The sequence below is a fragment of the Argopecten irradians genome, chromosome 16 (genome assembly GCF_041381155.1).
Source record: "Argopecten irradians isolate NY chromosome 16, Ai_NY, whole genome shotgun sequence".
In the NCBI taxonomy this organism is placed as follows: Eukaryota; Metazoa; Mollusca; class Bivalvia; order Pectinida; family Pectinidae; genus Argopecten; species Argopecten irradians.
Window position 1 is genome coordinate 31,290,666 of NC_091149.1, and position 18,449 is coordinate 31,309,114.

An 18,449-nucleotide genomic window follows, 5' to 3' on the forward strand; every position below is an offset into this window, starting at 1 on the left:
TTTTAAATGCATTATAAATGATATATAAAGATATAGCTCGCAAAGTTGGCGGCCATCTTGAAATACGAAATGGCGGTCCTTCTACGTGAAGTTTAACACTACCAGAATGTTTCTAGGTATCAATGATATGGGTGTAGACGTTTAAAGTTTTGGTTTAGCTGGTATAGAACGTGAGTTATGGGTCACAGGAGGTGGGTTTTTTGCGGCCATTTTGAAAACCAATATGGCGGCCGCTAGGGGCAATGATTTTTTGGGGTCCATTTTTTTCCTGGAAACCTTATTTCCCTTGGCCACTGCACCACTTCTCATAGGAAAAACTCTAACTCTTGTATCAATGAATTTACTGGAATTGATTGATAACTAGCGATAGGTATACGCCGATGATAACTAGCGATAGGTATACGCCGACACAATTTACAAATATTCAAACTCAATCTCTCATCCACATCGTACTATAAACCTACATTAATCCCCACTGTGCAAACAAACCAATACAACTTGCTTAAATGTATATCTTCTAAAATATATATATATATATATATTGATATATATAAAATATACAATTGTTAATTCTCAATAACACGTGTGTCGCCTCTGGTCTACCCTCGCTGAATGACACACGTTGTACCTAACACCGTGAACTGCACGTGCAAACACCCTTGCGACACCTATGAGAAAACTCGCAACATAAGGCAAAATAATTTCCGTCTAATTCGCTCCGCTCAAACCACGGAAATTTTATGTCATGAAGAAGCCATATGCAAAGTTTCATGCTTTCTTCAAACTATGAATGATTTTGCCGAAAAATCGACCTTAGCCGCTCCACTATTAGACATATTTTGGTATTCAGCCAAATTAACGTGGTAGGAAGTTTTTACTACTAATTAAGATGGGCATATTTATGCCGTTTTTACCACAGGGACCTGGCACGATTTTTTTTTAAACTAACAGTATACATATACACATGTATATATTATATAGTATAATATATATAGGCCTATGACACTATTGGTTAAAAATTTTCGCGCCAGGTCCCTGTGGTTTTTACAACAAATGATCAAAATGAGAAGTACAAAATATATAAAAAAAAAGATATAACATATTTGGAAGCATTTGCTTTTTTTATATTCCGAAATATTAACTACCAAAATGGGTGTTTTAACAAAAATCTAAGTATAGTTGCAATATTGGTGTTTGTATCGACGTCCTGCGTTCACACGGTAACGATATTTACCCGAAGACGCTCTAATCTCTCCATTTTATTTTCCAAATAGAGACATATGTTAACATTTTGATTATTTAAAATAGACAATCTGTTATGAAATATTAAATGCCCCTAATCACTGCGTGTGTTTTTTGTTTTTTTTGTTTTTTGTTTCTTTCTTTGTTTGTTTGGGTTTTTTTTTCAAAAGAGAAATAAGCTGTTGATTAGTTAGACAGGATATAGATCTATCCCTACAGATAATGTGGAAAATGGTTATGTAAAACATCCGTGATAGGGAAAATAAGAGAAGTGTCACGATTTGGCGCGAAAAGTTTGTAGACTGTCATTTAAACCGAATCACTACTCGTGAACTTCAGAAGACAAGTATGGTTAAATCTTGACAAGACTGTTCTTGCTTTGTTTAATGTCAACTGTATTTTTTATTTTTCAATATCACATAGGATATATATCTTTATGAGTTATGAAATTGAAGGTCTAAAACTTTACACAGAAAAATAGTTCTAGTTTTAAAACGGTGTTAGCGATTAGCTCGTTCTCTCATTTTTCTGACGTTCCTGAAACGGTTATCCAATGAAAATCGTCGTTACTGTTAGATGTTGGGTTCTCCAGACCGGATCACCTTTCTCCCGCCATCTTGGATTATCACGCAGCCCACATGGGGAAGTGGAGTGACCGGTCTCAAGAAAAATTGCACTTATGATTGATGAGTTGTAAGAAGAGTCTTAATCACATCGTTGGAAAATTGAACAAGTGAACCATGGATCTTGTCAACATTCTCGAAAAGACTGTCTCTTCAGGTAATGATGCGTTTTTTTGTGTGTATTCTGACAGAAACCGGCATCGAATTTTCTGAAGTTTTGAGATGACTTTGTCTCGCAATTTTTTCGATCATTGTGATTATATGTCTATTTATGTTTTATTTTTCAGATCAACAGGAACTTGAAGCGTCACAGAGATTTCTTGAGCAGGCGTCGCAAACAAATTTGGTGTGTTTATTGTTCAGTTTCCTTCTGTTCAATCAGCCGGCACGTGCTTGGCCGGTTGATGGATCGAGTGATGACATCATTCCGTCAAATCCTTTTTTGAAATAGCAAAAAATCATAGCTATATATATAGATTAAAGAATCTATTAACGATCAATAATTGTTATTTGAATATTTTATCTGATTAATAATTCATTGTCATTGAGAATGTCTGATATTTTAAATCTTCATCAAGTTATGAAATATGAAAGTAGAATTCAATATCCCATCTTCATTTCAATTTTGATCAGATATGATAGATCTATAGTATGCTACCACAAACAGCTGCCGTGTAATTGTGGTTAGAATTACTTTTTAAATGTGTAAAGGTGCCGTCTAATATGTACATATTGTTTTGCTGTTTATCAAAATCTTGACTATTTATGTAGACAATTTACATGTGTTTTAAGGATTTCTGTCACATTCGTCACAAAAAAGCTTCAAAATATGATGCACAATCTCTGGAAAGTGTGACTAGAAATCAGTATTACACAAACGTTGTTTTGTAATATCAAAATTGGTGTTATATAAATATGCTGGGAATCGCCCTAGAACTTATTGAGTTTGATTTATGGTGGTATGGTTGTGAAAATCAGCGACTTGTTTTTTTTCTGTTGGACTCATCAAAATTTCTGAGAAACAAATCACTGCAAAAATTGAATGTATTACATATGGCGGACAATCTGATTAAAACCAGCTCTTTTAATCCGATTGTATGGGGGATACAGTATTGTTTCATAAAAGTAGATTTTATGACTTTTCAGAGATATTCTTGACCCAACAAAAACAATGTGGAATTATAGTCTAGGGAATAATGACAATTCTAACTTACACAGTCTAATTCGATATTTGATAAGAATTTGTGTTGCTATAGAAACGCTCTTGTAAGAAAGGTGGTATGGAATGATGTGGGAACTTTGTTTTGCTTTGTTTTTTAGCCTGAGCTATTACAATCCCTCTCGGATGTCCTCAAAAATGGTGGAAACAGTGCAGTTGTTCGAATGCAGGCTGGTCTTCAGTTGAAGAATGCTTTGTACTCGAAAGACCAGAACCTGCGTGTTGAATACCAACAGCGATGGCTTCAGTTTCCAGAGGAGAGAAGAAGTTTAGTTAAACAGAATGTAAGTTCAAATTCTGAGTAAACTTTATCAATATAATGTGCAAGTTCAATTTGGAAATTTTCGTCTTTGCATGCTAAGAGTTATCTTCTCTTGTGAGTAGTTATTGTTACGCAAATTGTCTAAAAATTCTGAAAAATAATTGATTAATTCTGAAATCTATTACCTTACAATCAATACTTGCATTGTCATTACTGTAGGAGATATCTCAAATGAATTTATTTTATAAGATGTTATAGTATAAGTAGTATTGGTATGTGTCGTTTGTTGTAGGTCCTTGCCTAGTTGGAAACGAGGAATATCAATCCATGCTCTGCGTTGGCTGTTGTAGTATTTATTTAGTATGTGTCATTTGTTGTAGGTCCTTGCCTCGTTGGGTACGGAGAGTATCCGTCCAAGCTCTGCAGCTCAGTGTGTGGCCTATATTGCTTGTGCTGAACTGCCCACTGGGCTATGGCCCGACCTGATCACAGTTCTCACCAGTAATGTGACCAATCCAGGAAGTACAGAAATTATGAAGGAGTCCGCACTCGAGGCCATCGGCTACATCTGTCAGGATATTGTAAGTTGTTAGGAAAACTGATTTAGTCCAGAGTCCGCACTCGAAGCCATCGGCTACATGTGTCAGGATATTGTAAGTTGTTAGGAAAACTGATTTAGTCCAGAGTCTGCACTCGAGGCCATCGGCTACATGTGTCAGGATATTGTAAGTTGTTAGGAAAACTGATTTAGTCCAGAGTCCGCACTTGATGCCATCGGCTACATCTGTCAGGATATTGTAAGTTGTTAGGAAAACTGATTTAGTCCAGAGTCCGCACTTGAGGCCATCGGCTACATCTGTCAGGATATTGTAAGTTGTTAGGAAAACTGATTTAGTCCAGAGTCCGCACTTGAGGCCATCGGCTACATCTATCAGGATATTGTGAGTTGTTAGGAAAACTGATTTAGTCCAGAGTCCGCACTTGATGCCATCGGCTACACCTGTCAGGATATTGTAAGTTGGTAGGAAAACTGATTTAGTCCAGAGTCCGCACTTGAGGCCATCGGCTACATGTGTCAGGATATTGTAAGTTGTTGGGAAAACTGATTTAGTCCAACAAAAAAAACAATGATTGATTTAGTCAATCTTAGAATGATAATAAATCATTAATTTAAAACAGAAATTGATAATCAGTGATTGATTACATCAAACTGAAAGTGATAATCAATGATTAATTTAGTCAAACCGAAAGTGATAATCAATGATTGATTTAGTCAAACAGAAAGTTATAATCAAGGTATGATTGATTCAGTCATATCGAAAGTGATATTAAAGTAATATTAATTTGTTTGAAGGGATTATAAATTGTTTTAAAATAAATAAAATGTACAGATTAAGCAATTTTCAGAAAGGGTTTATATGCTAACTAGATTTATAAAAATCTTAATTCTAAATTGATAGATTCATCTTAAAATGTAAGTTAACTTAGAAATTTAACTTTGAGTCATGGTGTAAAAATTGGTTTGGACCAACAGAATAATTGAACTAGACAGACAGGCCATTTAGTTATTCGAGATAATGTAGTTCAAACAAAATGTAACAAAATTTTATAATCTTTTTGTTTGAACAGGACCCTGACATTCTTCAGACTCAGTCGAACATCATTCTTACAGCTATTGTACATGGCATGAAGAAGGAGGAACCAAGGTAAAAGTCTGAAAAAACAGGGCCAGGTCCTATTGATTGAAGGCATTGTTACATCTGAAATAGTGAAATAATGATGACATTAGCATCATGTAAACTTCATATTTCTCATTATGTTCTTTTCCCATATTGTACCGTTTCATGCTAAAACTGTTCATCTAAAATATCAACTGAGAAAGAAATTTGGTTACCAATTAGGGCAAATATGACTAATTTTGATTGGGGATGTATTGTGTGGCTAATTTGGATTGGGGACGGAGTTCAGAACATGGCCAGTTTTATACAGCTATTTGAAAAAAGTCCTTGGTAGAAATAAGTTGTGTATATATATATAGAGTGGATTCTTGTTTTCAGCAACTTTGTGAGATTAGCAGCAACTAATGCACTGTTGAATTCCCTGGAGTTTACCAAAGCAAACTTTGATAAGGAGGTAGGTCTGTTGTGGATCTATTGATAACAACACTCATCACATGTCTGTATACACTAAATAATGTTAGACATTGTAATGCTAAGTAGGTATACACTTCTGTGTTTATCTATATAAAAGTGTTGGTAGTACTCGCATGGAAAAATTCTGCAATAAAACTCGTGTTGTGTTCCCTGGCCCTGATGATGATAAATGCCTTTTGTGACACACAAGATGATGTGTAATGATTAGTCTTACTGAGGTGGCCAGGGAAGCATGATCAATTTAAGATTGAGAAAACTTGTTTTAAAGTTCAGTCGAAGACAGAGAAAAACATTTTTAACTTCATTAAACAGAATCCTAAGAAATGTTATAAACTTAAGCTGTAGATAGAGAAAACTTCTTCCTTCATTAAATGGATGCTAAAAAATTGTCATTCAAATTTGTTGTTTTTATGATATAGGGTGGAATTCATTAAGCCAAATTGTGATCAATGTCATTTACTACCTTTTTCATGTAGTAATTGGACCATTTGTAAATCAATTTACTTGATACTCAAAGATAGGTGAGATGGTTTGTAAATTTAAAATCCCTATTAAAAATATCCGTTTCTCTAAAGAACTTGTGTGAATACTATCTGATCAGTCTTCTAAATACACCCACAATAACTCCGATAGTCAGAGATAATTCCACTAACCTGTTTGTTTTTGCAGTCTGAGAGACATTTCATCATGCAGGTTGTTTGTGAAGCGACCCAGTCGACAGAAACAAGGGTAGGTACACAAAGCCAACAATTACACAAAGCCATGGTTTGTATTGAGACACATGTAAAATGGTTAATTAGTAATAAGCACTTTCCCTGTCGTATTACTGTGTTTTCCCTGTCGTATTACTGTGTTTTCTTGTGGGTAGGTTTACAACTCATTTACCAGACTCGTCTAGACATATTCGCTGACTCCTGGACTCGAGATTTCCATCAAAATTTGAAAAGTCCTCAACTTTATAATCGGAATCAAAATTGCTATAAAAATCAGAATCATAAATTGCTTGGGTACTGATTGTTGCATCATATTTTGATGGTAGTAACATTACATTCGAGGAAAACAATGCAACTTTTGCTCATAAAGTAATGACACCACAATTGCTACCTACCTGCAAGGGAGATGACTCTGTAATGTGAAAAGAGATCAGGGAAGGAATTAATATTTAAAGAAACCCTGATTACGCCCAGTATATCAATTCAGTGATATTATATAAAATACAATTTCAGCTAGTCAGGAAATGCAAATTTTTAATTTTTTCCAACATTCACTTAAATCCTGGAATTTTGTTGTAACTACTACATGTACATGATGTTAGTTTCTTGGCTTCTATGATGACATTGGGATTTTTCTTGGCTTCTATGATGACATTGGGATTTTTGACACACAAGATGATGTGTAATGATTAGTCATACTGAGGCAGCCAGCTGGAATCTATTTTGACAATATTCCAATAGGAAAAACACTTCTTAATTGCATCAAAACCAAATGGTACAAGAATCCGATACAACATGGGTCTTATTTTCTGTGCAATAATAATTAAACCAGCGATAGGGTCGGTGAAATTATGAATTATTATGTTACTCGAAGAATACTGAGTGTATGAATAAAATGGTTATGCACAAGGTACAAGTTACTTGGGGGAAAAACATATTTTCAATTCTCTATCAGTATATTATCAACTAATTTAGCTTCATGAAGTCATTTATTAATTACCATAAAGAAATTTAATGTATATATTAACAGAACTTTTGGGAGTGTAATGTACATGAATTATATTTTAGTTTGCTGGGCTCCTATGATGACAATTGCCTTTTATGTGACACACAAGATGATGTGTAATGATTAGTCTTACTGAGGCAGCCAGCTGAAATCTACTTTGAAACTGTTTCAGTATGAGAGAGAGAAAAAAACCAATTTGGATAATGTCTAATACACGATCAATTCTTTTCTGTACATATGAAACGCTTTCAATAAAAATTATCTGAATTTAACCTAAATTAATACAGGTATTGTCAATTTTCCAATTAATTCCAGTACATTTTGCTGGGCTAGTGACATTTTGGTGTTCCGTGCTTTGAAATAATTTTGACACCACATCCCTGCATGGTACAGTTGCTTTACAGAGTTTTATTAGATTTAATTTGCTACAAAAAAATGTTGGTATAATATGTAACAGAACTTGGTAATTTATATGAAATATATTTTAGTTTGCTGGACTCCTATGATGACAATTGCCTTATATGTGACACACAAGATGATGTGTAATGATTAGTCTTACTGAGGCAGCCAGCTGAAATCTTAATTTGAAGATGTTTCAGTATGAGAGCAGAAAAAACGCTTGCTATAATTTAAATATTGTCAAATACATGACAAATTGTTTTCTGTACATTAGAAACATATTCAGTCAAATTTATCTTAATTTATATCTTATACTAATACCAGTATTGTAAATCTTCCCATTAATTCCGGTACATTTTGCTGATCTAGTGAAATTTAAGTGTCTTGTGCTTTGAAATAACTTTTGACACCCCTGCATGGTACAGTTGCTTTACAGAGTTTTATCAGACATGATTTGCTACCTAAAAAAAATGTTTGTGTAACAGAACTTGGTAATTTATATGAATTATATTTTAGTTTGCTGGGCTCCTATGATGACAATTGCCTTATATGTGACACACAAGATGATGTGTAATGATTAGTCTTACTGAGGCAGCCAGCTGAAATCTACTTTGAAACTGTTTTAGTACGAGACTGAGAGCGTGAGAAGAAAAAAACAACAAAAACAATTTGGATAATATCTAATACACAACCAATTCTTTTCTGTACATATGAAACACTTTCAATCAAAATTATCTAAATTTAACCTAAATTAATACAGGTATTGTCAATTTTCCAATTAATTCCAGTACATTTTGCTGGGCTAGTGAAATTTTGGTGTCTTGTGCTTTGAAATAATTTGACATCCCATCCCCTGCATGGTACAGTTGCTTTACAAAGTTTTATCAAAAATAATTCGCTACCTAAAAATTATGTAACAGAACTTTGACTGGTAATTTATATGAATTATATTTTAGTTTGCTGGGCTCCTATGATGACAATTGCCTTTTATGTGACACACAAGATGATGTGTAATGATTAGTCTTACTGAGGCAGCCAGCTGATATCTAAACGTTCTAATTACTCTATTAGTTAACAAATCAAAAGAGAATGGTTCAGAAGTCCGGTATAACAAGGGCTCTTATTTTTTGTGCTGTACATGCACACAGTCAAACATGTTTATTATGAACATGCTTACAACAAATTCATGGTTATAACATACTGTATTCGACCCAATAAGCGCCCTCCCCTTTTTGAGGCCTCAATTTCAATTGCCCATGCATAAATAAGGACCAAAATTACATAAAACGGTATAAATTTGCAATAATTTTGACTTATTAGCACCTTTTCATTTTTATCAGATTTTTAAGCGCCCTGGGTGCTTATTGGGTTGAATACGGTTGTAATTTTCATTCCCCATCATGGTTCCTATAGGATGACTAATATGTTTCTATAACAAACTATACTTATAATGAAGTCCCCAGAGGTTTGTTATAACCTTGTTTTACTGTACATACTGAGGTGGCCAGATGAAATATTTAGAAAATGTTACAGTAGGAGAAAGAATCAAAACCGAATGATGCAGAATAGAATATTTTCCAGTAGAGGGGGATAATAATTAAAAAAAATTGGTTTGTTTACAGGTGAAAGTGGCAGCCATGCAGTGTCTGGTAAAAATCATGTCCCTCTACTACAGCTACATGGAGCACTACATGGGACCTGCTTTGTTTGCTGTAAGTTAAACAGAGATCTAGAGAACTTTACCCTACATGTTAAGATGTATTAATTTTAGAGGACATTACGTAAAATCTGAGAAAATAAGTGCATGGCATTGAAAAAATATTGCAAGACTAGAGTAACAAAAGTTTGATAAATTAAATACGTAATATACATAGTTAACCAAAATACTAAAGTTGAGAGTCTTAAAGATAACGCGAAGGCAATTTTGATCTTATTTTATCTACATTTACATTCTACGTCCACCTGAAAGTATCCTATGATGAACCTGATACAGCTTGTCATCAAGGGGAGACAACCAATAATAACTTATCAACAAGGGGAGAATACCAATTATAACTTATCAACAAGGGAAAACAACCAATCATAACTTCTCAACAAGGGGAGACAACCAATCATAACTTACCAACAAGGGGAAACAACCAATCATAACTTATCAACAAGGGGAGACAACCAATCATAACTTACCAACAAGGAGAGACAACCAATCATAACTTATCAACAAAGGGAGACAACCAATCATAACTTATCAACAAGGGAAAACAACCAATCATAACTTTTCAACAAGGGAAAACAACCAATCATAACTTTTCAACAAGGGGAGACAACCAATCATAACTTTTCAACAAGGGAAAACAACCAATCATAACTTTTCAACAAGGGGAGACAACCTGTGATATAATGGTAATGTTATTGTTTCAGATCACGATGGAGGCCATGAAGAGTGAGGTGGATGAGATAGCACTCCAGGGTATAGAGTTCTGGTCGACTGTCTGTGACGAGGAAGTCGACCTTTCCATAGAACTGTCCGAGGTAACATTTGTACATATAGATAGTATCTATATTTCTGAGATTGTCACCTTTACTGCAACGATACACCAGTACTTCAATACAATATGCATCACAAAACATACCTCTCGATTTGATTATAAATCGTTTCAGCCCTAGTCACCTTTAGGTAGATAGGTCCATAGTACTCACTGTACTGTCATAGGTAATCGACAATTCCAAAAACAAAATTAATTGTCAAATTTTCAAGACTGTCTGCTACTTTATCAAGACATATTAAACAAACCGCTAATTAAAATAAATGTTCAAACATAAATTTAGCTTAGCTGATAAATAAAACAGAAGTAAATACATATTAGGTGTTGTAACCACAAAGTTGAAACTTTGTATAAATTGGCAAAACAAATATAATAAATTTATGGCCCAGTCAGTGGGCCCTCTTCAGCATAAAGATAAGGGTTCAAGAGGCTTCAGGCATCTGTTCTTTTACTAGTTATGATATCTGTAAACTCTGATTGTCATTACGCTGTTTATTTTATGATCTATAGGTATGCCATCATTGTGCCTCCTGACCACCTCGAAGGTCAAGGCCATGACATGAATATAATTTTGTTGTAGGCGGCAGAACAGGGACGTCCTCCAGAAAGGACCAGCAAGTTTTACGCCAAAGGTGCCCTACAGTATCTCGCCCCAATCCTGCTCCAATCGCTTACCAAGCAGGTAATGCATGTACGTATTACCAGTTTTTCTTACTAACTCTTTTTATATAACAAGAATGTTCCAAAATTGTGAATATAGAGGCATGATTAACATGCATCTAGGAACTAGTGGTTCGAAAGAAAATAAAGCTAATCACAGTTTTTACAACTATTTTGAAATCAGGATAAAATGATTTCTTGTGAACACTAACTTGATAGAATTATACAAAATTGTAGAGTATTTCATTCTGTACATACTTGGTCATTTTAGAGAGGATTCCACAACAGGTTTTGCAACAAATAAAAAAAAAATCATGTATCATGTGATTAAGCTAATCATCTTTTGAACAACCGGGCCCAGTTTGGTATTGATCAACTTTCTTGTACATGTATGCTCTTAAAACGAAAAATGTTAAAATGTATATGTCCTCCTACATTGGATGATTTTGGAACATTTTTTACTTTGTAAACATATTGCCAACAAGATCACGATAAATTTGTATTTTAACATTTGGGAAAATATGAAGCTGGTACTCAAAGAAAAGTATGAAGAAAAATATCAGTATCTAGATAGCAACTCTCTGGTCTAGATTTGTAACTTTTAATGATGATTAACTCAAACAAGCAAGTGACATCATTTATGTGACAAACATTAGAGTTAAATATAAAGAACATTTCAGTAATGTTGAAAATGACATCTTGTTGTGAAGGATTGACATGTACACTAGTCCTAAGAATCAAAACATTGAATTGATTCCACATAGTCAGTAATTACAGATGTAAAATAAATTTTGGGATGATGGGTATGTGGTAAGTGATTCAGAGTTGTTTTTGTTCCTTAATTAACATTTAAATTTACTTTCTTTGACCATTCTGTATTTGCATATCACAGAGTTGTCTGCCCTTACCGGTAGGTATTGATTGTGAAATCATGAGGTTACGATCTTAATGTTATACTTTTTGGAGAAAACAACGTGAATTGTGCCCACAAAATAATGAAGTCGCAATCAATACCTTCCCCAAGGGAGCTAACTCTGGAATATAAAGGCCTTTCTGTTAATACCGGCAAACAAGTTTCAGACAAAAAAATCTTCGCAGACCTTGTCGTAGAGTTTAAATACATGGTCAACAATGTTTTGTGCTAATCACAAAGTTCTTAGTTTGGGATTTCATTAAACTGTTATAATGCAACGAAAATAAAAAGAGGCCTTTAGTATTGTTAGTCACAAGTTCAGTTATACAGTTGGTTTTACTAATAAATCCCTAAGAGCTACCTAACCATGCTCGTTGGCCATTTTAGATACTTGGAAGTTCTTTTCCTACAGCATGTAGTTTTATTGCTTACCAGGCATTCTGTTTTAATATGTACACAACACGAAGATAAAATTATTTTTTTACTACACAGATTTACTGTAACAAAGCTGCTCGGTTTAGAATTGTTTTAAACTGCTGTGATTTGTAAATAAAGGGAGATTGAGGCATCATAGATATGAAACGAGAACTAGATATTGAAACATGGTAGATATGTAACAAGAACTTTGATTTTGGGACATGGTAGATATGTAACAAGAACTTGATATTGAGACAGTGTAGATATGTAACAAGAACTTGATATTGAGACAGTGTAGATATGTAACAAGAAATTGATATTGAGACATTGTAGATATATAGGAAAAACTTGATGTTGAGACAGTGTAGATATGTAACAAAATCTTAGATTAAAATCAATTTTTATAACTTTGAAAATAATGATTACTTGTTGTTCGTTTTAAGTGTTAATGATGTATATTTTGATCAAATGAAGCAAACAATATTGCCTATTCACATGTAAGGGAGTCAAACGGAGGTGCAGAACGCCATACTCCGGTTATTCAAATATTTTCTTGTGGAAAGCGTCTTATTCAAGCGGAATCCTCTGTATTTTTTGTGTGTAAAGAACTTGATATTGAGACATTGTAAATATTTGCTTTGTAGGAAGAACTTGATATTGAGACATTGTAGATACTTGTTTTGTAGAAAGGACTTGATATTGAGACATTGTAGATACGTAACTAGAACTTGGTATTAAGACATTGTAGATACTTGTTTTGTAGGAAGAACTAGATATTGAGACAGTGTAGATATTTGTATTGTAGGGAGAACTAGATATTGAGACAGTGTAGATATTTTCTTTGTAGGAAGAACTAGATATTAAGACGTGTAGATATTTGTTTTGTAGGAAGAACTAGATATTGAGAGAGTGTAGATATGTAACAAGAACTTTGATATTGAGACATTGTAGACATGAAACAAGAACTAGATATTGAGACATTGTAGATATGTAACAAGAACTTTGATATTGAGACATGGTAGATATGTAACTAGAACTTGATATTGAGACATGGTAGATATGTAACAAAAACTTGACATTGAGACATGGTAGATATGTAACTAGAACTTGATATTGAGACATGGTAGATATGTAACTAGAACTTGATATTGAGACATTGTAGATATGTAACTAGAACTTGATATTGAGACATTGTAGATATGTAACAAGAACTTTGATATTGAGACATGGTAGATATGTAACAAGAACTTGATATTGAGACATGGTAGATATGTAACTAGAACTTGATATTGAGACATGGTAGATATGTAACAAGAACTTGATATTGAGACATTGCAGACCTGTAACAAAAACTTGACATTGAGACATTGTAGATATGTAACAAGAACTTTGATATTGAGACATGGTAGATACTTGTTTTGTAGAAAGGACTTTATATTGAGACATTGTAGATATGTATTTAGAACTTGATATTGATAAGTTGTAGATATATAACAAGAACTTGGTGTTGAGACAGTGTAGATATGTAACAATAACTTGATATTGAGACTGTAGATATTTCCTTTGTAGGAGAACTTGATATTGAGGCATAGTAGATATTTCCTTTGTAGGAAGAACTTGATATTGAGACAGTGTAGATATTTGTTTTGTAGGAAGAACTTGATATTGAGACATTGTAGATAGATGTAACAAGAACGTATGATAGTTGTTTCTTAGGAAGAACTTGATATTGAGACAATGTAAATATTTGTTTTGTAGGAAGAACTTGATGTGGAGACAGTGTAGATATGTAACCAGAACTTGATATTGAGGCATAGTAGATATTTCCTTTGTAGGAAGAACTTGATGTTGAGACAATGTAGATATTTGTTTTGTAGGAAGAACTTGATATTGAGACATTGTAGATATGTAACCAGAACTTGATATTGAGGCATAGTAGATATTTCCTTTGTAGGAAGAACTTGATGTTGAGACAATGTAGATATTTGTTTTGTAGGGAGAACTAGATATTGAGACAGTGTAGATATTTGTTTTGTAGGGAGAACTAGATATTGAGACAGTGTAGATATTTGTTTTGTAGGAAGAACTAGATATTGAGACAGTGTAGATATTTGTTTTGTAGGGAGAACTAGATATTGAGACAGTGTAGATATTTGTTTTGTAGGAAGAACTTGATATTGGGACAGTGTAGATACTTGTTTTGTAGGGAGAACTAGATATTGAGACAGTGTAGACATTTGTTTTGTAGGGAGAACTAGATATTGAGACAGTGTAGACATTTGTTTTGTAGGGAGAACTAGATATTGAGACAGTGTAGATATTTGTTTTGTAGGAAGAACTAGATATTGAGACAGTGTAGATATTTGTTTTGTAGGGAGAACTAGATATTGAGACAGTGTGGATATTTGTTTTGTAGGAAGAACTAGATATTGAGACTGTAGATATTTGTTTTATAGGAAGAACTAGATATTGAGACAATGTAGATATTTGTTTTGTAGGAAGAACTTGATATTGAGACATTGTAGATATGTAACAAGAACTAGATATTGAGACAGTGTAGATATTTGTTTTGTAGGAAGAACTAGATATTGAGACAGTGTAGATATTTGTATTGTAGGGAGAACTAGATATTGAGACAGTGTAGATATTTCCTTTGTAGGAAGAACTAGATATTAAGACGTGTAGATATTTGTTTTGTAGGAAGAACTAGATATTGAGACAGTGTAGATATTTGTTTTGTAGGAAGAACTAGATATTAAGACTGTAGATATTTGTTTTGTAGGAAGAACTTGACGATGACGATGAATGGAACCCCTGTAAAGCTGCTGGTGTGTGTCTCATGTTGATGGCCAACTGTTGTGAAGATGATATAGTTCCTCACATTTTACCGTTTGTTAATGACCACATTCGTCACCCCGACTGGAGGTTCAGGGACGCCGCAGTCATGGCCTTTGGTGAGTTCTGCTGTTAAAAGTTCATAATTTACAGAATCAATGTTATTTCTTGCCGTAATTTCCCTGTTGATAGTAATGATATAGAAGGGAGAGCGATGTGGAAATTTGTTTTATATAGTCTATTACAGTTAAGTTGTTCCGTATACACTTAGCATTAAACAAATCTAAGTAAAATTAGGCTCGTAATTCCGCTCCATCATGATACTCTAAATATGCTTCAAGACAAGATCTGGCAACTTTCGTACAGGATTACTTCAGCATGACCGCAGGCCTAGAATTGGAACACCTCGGAACATACTTGTTTTCATTTATACTTCAAAGAAAATCGATCTTAACCAAGCTTTCATAGGAGATATCCTGAAAAAATTCCGTGGCACTATATCCTATATGGAATGAAGTAATGATTGCGCATGCACCAAAGGCGAACTAAATTATTTTATGTTATTTTTTGTGCTAATTAGGCACATAATATACACGATTAAACACCAATTATTGTTCAAATGATGAATATCATTTATGCTCTGTCGGCGGTGGAGAATCTTTAAACACTTCATGTTTGCTTCATGGCAAGGTTAAAAAAACTTCACGTCAAGGTCAAGTACAGTCTAACTTGTGGATAAAGGCTACATAAGTGACAAAGAAACTAACGGTCATATTTCTGTTGGTATTGACTTTTTGGGACCTGGAGATAGTTGTTTTATATTAAAAGGTGGTCGCTAGGACAGGTTTTATTGTATCTGACTGAATTTTGTGCTCAAGTCTCTGGAATAAGTGTGATAGGCATTACAGTAGATATTCAATCAGATCAATGATATAGTAAATTGGTCCTTTATAGACAGGTTTGAATGTGATATAAGTGTCCTTTATACACAGGTTTGAGTGTAATAGAAGGTCCTTTACAGACAGGTTTCCTGTAATAGTGTCCTTTATAGACAGGTTTGAGTGTAATAGAAGTGTCCTTTATAGACAGGTTTGAGTGTAATAGAAGGTCCTTTATAGACAGGTTTCCTGTAATAGTGTCCTTTATAGACAGGTTTGAGTGTAATAGAAGGTCCTTTATAGACAGGTTTCCTGTAATAGTGTCCTTTATAGACAGGTTTGAGTGTAATAGAAGTGTCCTTGAAAGACAGGGTTGAGTGTAATAGAAGGTCCTTTATAGACAGGTTTCCTGTAATAGTGTCCTTTATAGACAGGTTTCCTGTAATAGAAGTGTCCTTGAAAGACAGGTTTCCTGTAATAGAAGTGTCCTTGATAGACAGGTTCCTGTAATAGAAGTGTCCTTTATAGACAGGTTTCTTTTAATAGAAGTGTCCTTTATAGACAGGTTTCTTGTAATAGAAGTGTCCTTGATAAACAGGTTTCTTGTAGTAGAAGTGTCCTTGATAGACAGGTGTAATAAAATTATTGAGATATATGCCATGGTCATATAATACTGTGGAACTATTGTATTGTAACACAATAAACCAACATCTGAATCATGTTCTGTAATTGACAATTAAAATTTATCCAACATTAATCTGATAATTTAAGCCGTACAAGGCAAACTCTCTAGTTTGAAAAATAGTGTGTGGATGTATGATTTCCTGGAAACCGTACTATGTCTTCAGTGGCATCAAAGAAAAATATAATCATAATAAAAAATGATTTTAATCGATCATCGATTGGTTACACAAAACTGATGATAGATCATAAAATTTCAACCGATTCCCAAAACTGATTATAACTATTCAGCTAGAGAAATCGTACATTTCTGATATTGACCTTATTTTGTTTTCAGGCTCCATATTAGAGGGCCCTGATCCAGCCAAACTAAAGCCAGTGGTAGAACAAGCCATGAGGATGCTTATCGAATTATTAAAAGACTCTAGTGTAGTTGTGCGCGATACCGGGGCCTGGACTGTCGGCCGTGTTTGTGAAATGTTGCCCGACGCCGTTATCAATGAACAATGTCTAAACCCACTCTTGGTGGCCCTGGTGGAGGGTCTCACAGCAGAACCCAGGGTTTCTAGCAATATTTGTTGGGTAAGTATTTGGACAAGAATTTCTGGTGAGCTGAAAACCAGATATATTTTCACAGTTCTAAATTGATGTGCAGCCAAATTTTATTGGAATTTTAAGATAAAAAGTTAAAATACAATCATGTATATGACTTTGAGGCTCTCATTATTATTCATTAGATATTTTAAAAGCATAGAATTCAAAGCCGAGGTATAATTGACAGGCGATTTCTAGTCTAACTGAGTATAACGAAGTTGGCGGGGGATATACAAATGGGTTCCGTCTGTCCGTACGAATGGTTTCCGGAGCATAACTCTAAAACCAGTAGAGATATTTCCACGAAACTTCATACACACATTGGTCTTATGGTCTAGTAGTGCCTTTTGCTATTTTTAGGTTTTCACTTTTTGTACTTTTTTCTGTAACAATAGAAACATTGCTGAAAATATCATATTTTTGTAGCAAGTTCATTTCCGGAGCATAATTCTTAAACCAGCAAAGATATTTCCACGAAACTTCATAGACACATTCTTTTTATGATCTAGTAGTACCTTTTGCTATTTTTAGGTTTTCATTTTTTGCACTTTTTCCGTTACCATGGAAACATTGCTGAAAATATCATGGTAAATGGTAAATGTTAACCATGGAAACATTGCTGAAAATATCATGGTAAATGGTAAATGTTACTTTGCAAAACTCCATCCATCTTTGTGTATATAGTCTAATATAAATGTCAAGGCTGTATACCTGATTCAACAATTGCAGCCCCGCTCTACTTGAATTATACTCCATCTTTCTTTAGCTCAACTTCTTTTTCCTGTTTTTTTTCATACACATAAGTCTCCACAATCAAACTTACTTCAGCTTTGATATCTCCATTGGCGGGGGATCTGAATGACTATGTCCTTGTTCTGTACCTATTTTTGTCTTGACAGGCGATTTCTAGTCTAGCTACTAGTATAATTTTATACCTGTTTTTGTGTGACAGGCGATTTCTAGTCTAGCTGAGGCAGCCTATGATACAGCTGCGGAGGCGACGGAGGACGAAGGTGAACCACAGACATACTGCCTGTCCACCTACTTTGAAACCATCGTAGAAAAACTAATTATTACAACAGATAGGTAAGTTATATACAGTTACTGTGGTGAACTTGAGGGGAAGCCAGATGTTACAACAGATAGGTACGTTATATACAGTTACTGTGGTGAACTTGAGGGGAAGCCAGATGTTACAACAGATAGGTACACGTTATATACAGTTACTGTGGTGAACTTGTCAGGAAGCCAGATGTTACAGATAGGTAAGTTATATACAGTTACTGTGTGGTGAACTTGTCAGATAGACGT

At 34.3% G+C, this 18,449-nt stretch overlaps 1 protein-coding gene across 3 annotated transcripts in view; it reads left to right on the forward strand.

Annotated features, from left to right (window-relative positions):
* Positions 1-1,835: 1,835 nt before the first annotated feature.
* LOC138311108 (importin subunit beta-1-like) overlaps positions 1,836-18,449 on the forward strand; it is a 33,392-nt gene continuing 16,778 nt past the window's right edge. The window contains exons 1-13 of one of the 3 annotated variants that reach the window (XM_069252547.1): positions 1,836-2,022; positions 2,153-2,211; positions 3,186-3,368; positions 3,727-3,927; positions 4,976-5,052; positions 5,404-5,479; positions 6,169-6,228; positions 9,240-9,329; positions 10,036-10,146; positions 10,741-10,851; positions 14,933-15,104; positions 16,882-17,126; positions 18,091-18,224. In XM_069252547.1, coding sequence (XP_069108648.1) covers positions 1,983-2,022; positions 2,153-2,211; positions 3,186-3,368; positions 3,727-3,927; positions 4,976-5,052; positions 5,404-5,479; positions 6,169-6,228; positions 9,240-9,329; positions 10,036-10,146; positions 10,741-10,851; positions 14,933-15,104; positions 16,882-17,126; positions 18,091-18,224 — 1,559 coding nt within the window. In that variant the 5' untranslated portion in view covers positions 1,836-1,982. The remainder of the gene's footprint in view (positions 2,023-2,152; positions 2,212-3,185; positions 3,369-3,726; positions 3,928-4,975; positions 5,053-5,403; positions 5,480-6,168; positions 6,229-9,239; positions 9,330-10,035; positions 10,147-10,740; positions 10,852-14,932; positions 15,105-16,881; positions 17,127-18,090; positions 18,225-18,449) is intronic. The other 2 variants (XM_069252549.1, XM_069252548.1) reach the window with 2 other exon arrangements.